The sequence below is a fragment of the Camponotus floridanus genome, unplaced genomic scaffold (genome assembly GCF_003227725.1).
Source record: "Camponotus floridanus strain SB8 unplaced genomic scaffold, Cflo_v7.5 scaffold210, whole genome shotgun sequence".
Lineage (NCBI taxonomy): Eukaryota > Metazoa > Arthropoda > Insecta > Hymenoptera > Formicidae > Camponotus > Camponotus floridanus.
Window position 1 is genome coordinate 58,983 of NW_020229338.1, and position 11,536 is coordinate 70,518.

Here is an 11,536-nt window from a genome sequence, read left to right on the forward strand (position 1 = left end):
CTTCAGAAACCTCGTCTTTACGCCTCCTTCGCCTCCTCTATTCCCGAAGCTATCTCCGTCGCCGCTGCCCCCGTCGCAGCTGTCCCCGCCACCGCAGCCTCCGTCGCCGCTGCCCCTGCCGCCGCTGCCTCCGTCGCCGCTGCCTCCGCCGCCGCTGCTCCCGCCGCCGCTGCCTCCGTCGCCGCTGCCTCCGCCGCCGCTGCCCCTGTCACAGCTGCCTCCGTCGCCGCTGCCTCCGTCGCCGTTGGTGCCACTCCTGCACTCACCGCAGAACATGTATATCGCAGAGATCGCAGAGATATTAGACGAGGTAATTTTCATTACATGATAATGAAACATTATACTTACTATCTTTTAATACTTATATATTTTTCTTACATTTAATTTGTATATATTTTTTTGCACTAAATTTCTTTACACTAAAACATACATATAGTAAGTAATTTTCTAACTTTAATAATTACTTTAATAATTACAGCACAAAGACCAAGGGATACAGCTGCTGGAATAAGAAAACAAGAAGAAAGATTTATGAATTTTTTATATAAATTATCTTCTGCCCATTATTATTGGGGTAGAAATCGAGGAAGGGACAGAAGGTAAAAAAATAGTTATATTTGTTAGTTTTTATTATTAGTTTATACTATTGTTAGTTTTTATTATTATTTTATTGTTAGTTTTTATTATTGTTAATTTTTATTATTAGTTTATACTATTTATTAGTTTTTATTAATAGTTATATGGTAGTTATATGGTTATATGGTATTAGATGGTAAACTTAATTCCTGCCGCTAAATATTGTAAAATATTTAGCGGCAGGAAGTTTATCATCTAATATTACTGATTTAATTTATTTTTTTAATTTTTTAATTTAGAAAGTAGAACTTAATTATATATTTATTGATGGATTTACTTCATATTAAGATATTTTGATACGTATTTAATTATATAATTTATTGCAGATTCTATCATCACACAAAAGATAGGAAAGAAAAACAAGACTGATGAGCTATAACAAACTACAGCAAATAAGAAAAACAAGACTGATGAGCTACAACAAACTACAACAAGACAAACTGTGATAAAATTAACTATAATTTATAGTTTATTTTTTGTTTTATTTTTTTTTCTTAATTATGGTTTATTTTACAGTTTTTTTTTTAAAGTAATTTAAGTAATTTTTTAAGTAACTTTTGTTCATGCCTCAAATCAAAATCAGTATAGATACTCCTGGAAATATGGTACTCCTGAATGGAAATAATATTTTGTTTAATAATTTTTTAGTTTAATTATTTTTTTTTAAACTACTCATTATCACATTAAATATAAGTTGATGAATATTTATTTTGTTTCTTCACTGTTTCTGTACTGATTTTGACATATATATCTTTAGGCATCTCTTGATAGTATGACTGATACTATGACTGATATATATCTTATATATATCAGTCATACTATCAGTCTGATACTATGATATATATATATAAGATATATATCAGTCATAGTATCAGTCATAAAATGTTGTAGTTGATTTTTTTTTATATTTGAGTTTATGCATTAAATTGTTACATTAAATATAAATTAAATGTATGTAACTTTTAGTGCAAAATTAACATTTTTATTTAATTGTATTTAATTGTATTTCTATATTCATTGTATGAATATTCCGTTTCATTGTATTTCTATATTTATTATATGAATATTCCGTTTCATTGTATTTCTATAATCAGTCATAAAATGTTGTAGTTGATTTTTTTTTATATTTGAGTTTATGCATTAAATTGTTACACTAAATATAAATTAAATGTATATAACTTTTAGTGCAAAATTATCATTTTTATTTAATTGTATTTCTATATTCATTCTATATTCATTCTATATTCATTGTGAATATTCTATTTCATTGTATTTCTCTAATTGTATTTCCATATAATATATTCATTATTTAAAATAAAGTTAATTATTAATGTACATTATTACTTTTTCTTCATTAAAATTAGTATTTTTTTGTATGTAATATGACAATAATATTAAATACTTTTTGGTTAAAATATTTTCTCATTCACGTTTTGTACAACATAAAAAGTATTATTATTTGATAATTCTAATTCAACAATTTTATTTCCAGATGTCATAATTTCCTTCTTTCTTAGATATATCTTTTTTAATTATAGCAAACAACTTATTCTTATCAATAAAATCTATAAAATATAAAGTTTTATCAGTTAAATGACATGAATGAATGATGTCTAATCTAAATAACTAATATTAAAATATATAAAATATATAATATTCTATATAACAAATATAATGTATATATATATATATATATATATATATATATATATATATATATATATATATAATTACATTATTGACATAATAAATTAACGTTTATTAATAAATTTCTGTAATATGTATCTATGAAAAGTTAATTAAATAAGGACATAATAGTATAGTATACTTCAATAATTAGTTCCGTTTTCCTAAAGAGAATTGATAATATCTATCCTTTAATGCATACGATTCTTATACTCTCGCTAGAGAAATTATTTTGACGCGTACTGTACATCTCTCATCGTCACGAGAACACAGCACCTCTTTCGTCAAACGTGCAAACCGTACAAGAAAAATATGTAAAGAATGCAGCTAGCCACGACGGTGACGTTTCTTAATTGAAAAGTTTCACATTGAAACTTTGCCTCGTTATATTTCTGCTTATAGAGCACATAGAGCAAAAATAAAGGCACTTTCCTTATATAAATCGAACCCAAGCAATTGATTGAGCCTAATAAGAATTTGATCGATTCAGCGGTTATTGAGAACCGATAATATGCATCACTCACAACTTTGCCTTTCGCGTAAAGATACACGGTGTGTCTTGCGCCTGAGTGATGATGACTCGACTTCAAGACACTACCGTGTCTCTTGATCCGTTATCGTTTCGCTTAAAATTCGAGTGTGTGAAAGTTAAGTTTTGTTATCAACGATAGAAGGTCATGAGACGACCGTTAAATCGAGTAAACCATATTAGCATTGTCATCCTTGAGATTACTGCGAGGAATTGCCGAGAAGAATTGCCGAAAATATGTGAGATCTTGTTACCGATTATCGTGAGGGAAAATTTAGATTCGATTTATATCGAAATTTTTCAGGATACGTTTACTGTTAACATCTACCGTAATTATACTTCTTGAGCCTCCTTTGTCTGTAATTAATTACTTTCGGATACCGTTATTTTAAGCTACCGTCAAAAATTTATGTAAAAGATACTTCGAGATATATCGAAATTCTGCGTGAGGCTCGTGCCTCCAAGGATGTTCCGAAAGTATACGCGTTACCGTAGTCTGATCGTAAATCTTTCTTTGCCATTGATTACCGAAAATTACCGTCGATTTTGTAGGGAAAATTAATTCAATTTATACTGAAATTCGTTGGCGAGGCCTGTGCCTCTAAGTATGTTCGGAAATCTGGCGTAGTTAGTCCGCGGATATTATAGATTACCGAACCGCTAATAATTTATGTGATTTTCTGTTCCTGTTATGATTTTTGAGTTATATTTATTTCGGTATCGCTCTTTGTGTGGACTTATGATTTTCTATTCTGAATAGAGCGTCCCCGTTATTGATATATTTAACCTTCGCGTCAGCCATTACCGATTTGAATTTCGTTGTTGTTCAAACTTATGATACCGATTATTTAGATGCTGAGACTTATCTGTTCCTTTTCTTATATAGTGAATTGTCTATTATATTAATTTGTCTCTTATATGAATTTTCTGATATTTTGAATTGTCTATTATATTAATTTGTCTCTTATATGAATTTTCTGATGTTTTGAATTATCTACTATATTAATTTGGCTCTTATATGAACTTTCGGATATATCGACGTACCTATTGTACTGATTCATCTACTACCTGAATTTTCTTATATTCTGAATTTATCTATTATATTGCTCTTGTCTCTGTATTATCATAGTTTAATATAACTTAAGTCTGTGTAACTAACATAATATTGAGTGTCGATTATTTCTCTCTCCCGATTATCCTCTAGCGTTCTCTCTCTATAAAATTCACAAGAATCCTGCCCCTCTGCCATACACTGAGCCCGGACATTACCGTTACCGTACCAATATCGTGGCGCGGAATTACCGCGCCTGGCGCCCAAATTCACTCTCTTTCCAGGAGATTGACAAGTTACCGTTTTTTTTGGAGATACCGTTTTAAAACCTAATACCGTCAGCTACCGTAACCGCCAAACTTGCACGCTACCCCTCGGGATCGGCGTTCTCGAGGTGGGCAAAAGTGTCGCAATATATATATATTATTTTCTTGATACTAAATAAAACATATGCGCTTTTTTCTGATTCTGTTCTTTTTCTAAATTCTATTCTTTATATTCTTTTAAATTTTATGTTTATTTTTTTATATTTACTTTTTATATGTTGTGACGTGACGCTTCTTAAGCTCCGTCACAGTGACCCTGCCGAGGGGAAGCCGCGTGCGCGGGGTCGTCCCTCGCACCTGAGAGGGGATTGAAATTTATTATAATCCGACTATTCAGGCTTTTTAGCGTAACCTTTAAGATTCGTGTAGCGAGTGCAGCGGCCGGTGCTAGCGTAAGATACCGTGTAATGAAGGAAGATACCGAAGAGACCGCCAGGAAGAGACGGAGAATGGACCCGAGATACCGTGGAGGAAAAAGAAAAAAAGGTCATGTATTGAGATCCCGCGTCACCGCTAGTCAAATATCGGAACATTATTAATTCTGCCAAAAATTTCAGAATGATACCGGTAGGAAATCGGAAGATCGATCATCCCGGGCTGCAGACTGGGAGGGATGATATACTCCAAACAAGACGGACAAGGATACGGCCTGGCCAGCCTGCCGAGTCCGAGCTGCGGAATTATTACCGATACGCTACCACCAGCATCAAGCTAGAACCTCTGTGTAAGGGCAACGCCGTCCTACAACGGGGACGTCGAAGGGAGTGGAGAACCAACCCCCCCGTTTTCCGAGAAATCGACAAGATGGGCCGAAGATCGGCGCGGGATCCGAGGGCCTCGCGGACACAGTCAAAATTGGACACTGTTCGGTGAGCTTGTGACAAGTGCACATCAACCTGCGAACCCGGAGGAGACGACCCTGAAGGAAGCCGATATCAACGGATATTGTAAGCCGTCGCACTAGTAGAGTAGTAATTTGCGTCCGGGATCAGCTGGCGTCGACTCTTTGAGAAAGATCGTCGCAGGGCGGCGATTTTATCGTAACCATTATCGCGTAAAGTAAAATACTTGTACCGTTAATTACCGGACGCCAACTGTCCCCGGGTGCCGCGAATTTACCCCTCTCAGGGGGGGTTCGTGCCAATAGTCCCGTTTCGTAACGTAATTTCCGTACCGTTTCGTACCGTTTAATGTTGTACCGTTCCGTTTTATCGTTTTATTACCGTTACGTCCGGGCCGAATCGCAAGTCATCGAGTGACTTGGCAGATTTTGAACCGCTTCGTATCGCTTACCGGAAAAGCGGGATTTACGCGGACAATATCTTTGCGAGCTCGAGCTACCGTAATTAAAAGAAAACGGCTCTGAAAGAATATAGTATAAAGCGAAATCTCCGTCGAGATACGTATATCCGTTATCGTTCCGTTTCAAATTCGAGTGTGTTAGAGTCAAGTTGATGTTGCCAAAGATAAAAAGTCGCGAGGCGACAGTAGGATTATAGGGGGAGTTCTAACTCGGGTCCTCTCAGGAGGGTGAGACGCGCGGGGGATTACGGTTGCGCGGGGGAATGACGTCACGCGGGACGGAGGGGATTTCGGCGGCGGCGCGTGTTAGATGTTTTACGGCAATATTATATTACATGCCCGGCTGATAAACAATATTGCGTACGAACATGTTCGGTTTATAAATAATATAAACAACAGCATTTCTTTGAAATGCATCGCGTGCGAGAACAACGCGTGCGAGGGAAAGAGACTTAAGATTAACGCATGAGAGAGAACGATACTTATAACTAGCGCAGGGATGGGAACGCAAGAAGAGGTCTGTAAATAAATACATTTTTTCCAATTAAAAATATAAAATTTAATAAAATGTGTATGACTAATAAAATAATAAGTATAAAATAATAAGAAAAAATATAAAATATAAAATTTAATCCGTTATATTATAAAGTGCCCATAGCTCATCAAAATTTACATAACAATCGTCATTATGATTTCTACTTAGATCTCCATTCAGATTATTTTGTTCTCCATTCTGATCTCCATTCAGATTTTTCATCTCTCCTGAAACATTCTCCTACAAAAAAATCACCCAAAAATAATTACTTGAATATTTTAAATTAATTTCGTAATTATATTAGCAAAAATTATCCGTTACCTGTACATTCTCTTCCTGTTGCTTTTTCTTTTCATATGCGTACTTTTTGTATATAATTTCAGGTGGACATTTGCATTTACGAGATTGACATTGTGTACAATACCGCGTTATATATAATAATTTATGATGATTACCAGCAATGCATTTTCTAAAATCATCATATTCAATATTATGATAAAAATCATTCCAGATTATTAAATCTATGTACGTTTGGTTTATGCCCGTTGGGATACGTATATTTATACACGGCGTGTATGTGCAGTCATTGATACACCTATCTACCCAACTGTAATCGACATTTTTATATACCGGGTGTTTCAGACCACCCGTACACCCCATTTTAAAGCAAAGGAAGTGGTTATTTTGAAAAATGTTTCAGACAAAAGTTGTTGAAGATAAAGTAATGCATTACATGGGTAAATTTGATTGACCTTGGGTGGCGTCGTGAAGGTCATGTCAAGGTCGACTTGAATTTTTTAAATGGGAACCCCTATTTTTCATTGCATATTCTTGTAGCTTATCTCGAGAGCTTTCCAAAACACTATAATTAAGTACCTTTTTATTAAGTACTTTTTGAGTTATAAGGCTTGAAATAATTTCTTAATTTTATATAAACCATAAAATATCTAGTAAACCATTCATTTTTCGATTATCTTACCTTCATACTTTTATGTACAAAATAATGAGAGGAATCAATTGGTGTAAAGAAAACACATAGTTGTTTCTAAGAAAAAATATGGAATTGTTAATTGCAAATTACATATTTTTTCTTAGAAACAACTATGTGTTTTCTTTACACCAATTGATTCCTCTCATTATTTTGTACATAAAAGTATGAAGGTAAGATAATCGAAAAATGAATGGTTTACTAGATATTTTATGTAAAATTAAGAAATTATTTCAAGCCTTATAACTCAAAAAGTACTTAATAAAAAGGTACTTAATTATAGTGTTTTGGAAAGCTCTCGAGATAAGCTACAAGAATATGCAATGAAAAATAGGGGTTCCCATTTAAAAAATTCAAGTCGACCTTGACATGACCTTCACGACGCCACCCAAGGTCAATCAAATTTACCCATGTAATGCATTACTTTATCTTCAACAACTTTTGTCTGAAACATTTTTCAAAATAACCACTTCCTTTGCTTTAAAATGGGGTGTACGGGTGGTCTGAAACACCCGGTATATAAACATGGTTCTCATATTCAAATATTTATTACGAAACGCAATTATAGCGTCTAATACATTGGTATTGCCACCCATCTTCTGAGTCTATGATTCGAATAATTTTACGTTTACTGCCGAAATAAGAGTAATCATCATCATCGTATACATCAATTGAGAAGTGTGTCTTCCGAATTTCACGAAAAATTTTCAGTTGTACATGATCGGGCCATTCGATATACCCATTCTCGTACATATTAACCTCGGCTTGTCTGACGAAACGTTGCTTACGCATACCTCGTATGCCTAATTCTCGATCGCGCACATATTGTGTTATCGACAACTGTTTAGTGTTCGATTTTTCCATAGCACTATTGTTGTCATCTCGGAAAAGGGTGATTATGCATCTCCATTCGTCTATACATGTTTGCAGCTCCATTGTTGTAATATGAAAAAAATATTCACTTCTTCACTTTCGATTTCTTCACTTTCGATTTCTCGACTCGCGCACTGCCAAACTTTCTGACAAGGCAGCGAGATCTCGAAATGAGATCGCATAATAGAGATGTGACATTATCACCATATATCGTAAACGCCTCGTAAAAAGTACGCGCGGTCCCATATATTTATCGAAAGTATAAACAATATTGTATCGCATGCCCGGTTGATAAACAATATAAACAAATAGTACCTCAGAATCATCTTGCACGAATTTTTTCTCAGAAGAATTTTTAACGTATCAGCGCCGATGTTTGGCTGCTTTGTACCCTTGCTTCCACCGCTCGTATATCAGCGCTTTCGCGGTACACCCCTCACCCCCGATATAAGTAATTCTAGATTTTTTTTCGTTCGACGTATCCTTATCTTTCTTTCTTTCCTAGTGTTTGCTCTCTCATGATAACTCTCTCTCTTTCGCGAGGAGCTATGCATGAAAACTGGGATGAGCAAACGCAAAGAAAGTACACCACGATATAGTAAACTTAAAACTCTTTATTCTTGTTTTTTACATATTTTTTGTCTTACATATTATATGGGTTAAAAGCTAAAGCCGCCAGCTCGCAATCGACGAGTTGATGCTTGTTGAAAGCGTCACTCGCGCGTATTACATTTGATACTTCTTTAGGTTACAGTGGACACGATATTGGAGAATTGCGTAAATTTGACATCGACTGTCTCGATCACTTTATTCAATCGATCAAAAGTTACATCTATGCAATTATCGAGATCGAACATACGATGTAACGTCGATTCGACCATCATCATGCATACGTTTGAAGATTCGAGACTTATGAGTTTGGCATCGTTAATCGTACGAACTCGCACTGTTAGCGGTCCAACGCTTATAAAATTATAGATGTCGTGAGAGTCGTTCCGAAGGAGATTTAGAATATTGCGACGTTGATCGCAGAGTCCCTTCCACGTTTCAAGAGATAATATCAGTCCCTTTCCCCGATGATCTCCTATGACAATCTCCACGTAACTCGGCGGATCCACGTTGATACCGATTTCGAGGAATTTGAATTCCGTAGCTGTCAATGCGTATCGTCTGCCTAGTATACGAACAGCACGACGCTCCGATGAAATGCTACGGGAAAAATCAAAATTAAGTAATACTAATAATACAATTTGTAAAAATAGAAAAATAGAAAAATAGAAAAAAAATGTTAAACGAAACTTACTCGTCGTATTTGTTCTCAAACGATGGAGTTTAATCACGACTCGGTACGTAATTATTCACGTGTCTTCCAATGCCGCTGCTGCTTCTTTCATCGTAATACATTTCTCTGGGAGGTTATGAAAAGTGAATCCACGAGCGGCACTGATCGTACAGGAATTAATCGGTTATACCTGACGCTCATCTACCAAAAGTATAATGTAGTGGTGGGGGATCAATGCTTCTAACGTATAACGAATTTAGGATAAGAGGGAGGCGGCGCTCGAACAAAAGAATTCTTAGAAACGCAAGTAAAGGATTAGGGTGGGGAAATAAGAGATAACGCATATTAATGTTTACATATTTTATTTTTCTCGCAATTCTTTCTGGCGTCGCGACCACCAGTTAAATATTTTGAATACATTTTGTAAGGCGCAATTCTTAACATGTTTTCCGCATCGCATACTATTCGTATCATCTAATTTATTTAGAGCATCGATATCTTCGTAATCCGTATCCAAGGTTTCAATAATATAGCCATTCCCCGCATCGTCTAGTATATCGGCCAGCCATTTTTGCTTTTCAAGTCTTTGACCTCTTGCCGTATACGACAGACGATTCTTCTTCTTCTTTTTCTTCTTCTTCATGTATCGTACCAACGACAGCTGTTGTAATCGCACGCTGAGCCAAGCCATACGGAACGTTTCCGTCTTCCCATTGTAATCCGTGATGATTTCTAATCAACCATGAGACTTGACATCGCTCAGATTTTGTAAGCACGCTCCACGGTACGGGACTTGCGAAAAAGTAATGCGATAGAACGTATCCCTTTCTCAAGACTGCCGCTTCCTTCACGACAAAATTTTTCCCAACGATAAATCCTTGCAGATCCACAAACGTTGGTACGGACATGACGAGATCTCTCTCTTCATCAGTCGAGAGGAACGACAAAACTCTAAAACCATCTCGCAAGACTTTGATTTAAATCATGCTCCTCTTCCCCCTCTCTCTTGTGTCGCAAACACTTAGGTGATTTTGCGTACAACGTTGGTCAACGGATTGTACTGGATCACGCGATCGTGTATGATGAGACAGTACGCAGTGGTATTCGGCGGTACGTTCTCCTTACACTCGAATTCCAATCTCACATCCACGGTCACGCTCTTGACCGATTTGTTTTGTCGAGAACAATCGATAATCACGAACGCACCGTAAAGTTGAAACATCCCGACTGAGAGACTCGGCTCGAGATACTCGTATCCGTAATAATTCTTGCAGAAGCGCATATATGTGTCGTACAGAATGGAATATCTGTTTTTATCGAAATCCAGATTCATATCATCGTACGGATAATATTCCGAATTCAGATAAAGTTTAACGTTGATCAATTTGCAGTGGTCGAATTCACTCGCATCCTTAGACATGACATTCTTCCGACCTGTCTGCAGAGCGAAAACGACGTATCGTGGTTTCTCCAACTGAGTCGCGGTCTTAATGGCCCACGAATGCTTGGTTGTAAGCTGCAATAGCGGATACTCGTACAGATCCCACGAAGAGCGAAAAGCCATGCTGAGATATCGTCCGCTTTCCAGAGCACGGAGCATCGACAACTTTTTGATTTCGCTCAACAGCACGTGAGGCATTCGCCATTGTATCTTGAATATGTTGAGCTCAGGCTCCTGCGCCGAATTTCCAAACAGACAATTGTCGTCGTTGCGCGATCGTATCAAGATCAATTCGTGACGAGCGTTAATCACCACGCGTCTGTAATCCTCGCAAAATCCTAGCAACATGTAGAGCGGTACGCAAAAATTGAAATGTCCATTCGCGTTGGTCAACGGTTCCCAGCCGGCGTTTTTCATAATCACGCTTCTATCGGATGATACCGTTACATAGTTTTTGAGCGTAGTAGTTATTCCTACGTTTCTATTGCGATCAATCTCAACGCCGTCGAGTTCGTATCGAATCTCGTCGAACATGAATGCGACGCAATTATTTCCCCGTGCCAATTCACTTTCTCTTTCAACTGCTGGTCTGTGTTTCGTTAGTTGTCCCTCGATGTATAGGAAACTCTCGTGCGGCAGCGTATACAAATCCTGTTGTTGTATGGGTATTCTTATCTCGTCATTGTGTCCGAACGTTGTATTGGCGAACGGGTTGTACGCGTGAGTCTCGACCTTGACGATACGATCGTCAAAGATAGGTTCGTCACCGATGTTGAGAATGTCTGTCATCGTTCAGCTGTTTCGCACCGCGAATCCCAAAGATTGCAAAAACGCAACGTTCGATGCGCTGAGTTTCTTTTTCTCGGATGATTGGATATCAGCGAACG

At 36.7% G+C, this 11,536-nt stretch overlaps 1 protein-coding gene across 1 annotated transcript in view; it reads right to left on the bottom strand.

Annotated features, from left to right (window-relative positions):
- Positions 1-11,536, bottom strand: part of LOC112637842 (keratin, type II cytoskeletal 1-like) — a 29,631-nt gene that overhangs the window by 5,468 nt on the left and 12,627 nt on the right. Inside the window, exon 2 of the mRNA XM_025408496.1 lies at positions 22-256. Within this exon, the coding sequence (XP_025264281.1) occupies positions 22-256 (235 nt within the window). The remainder of the gene's footprint in view (positions 1-21; positions 257-11,536) is intronic.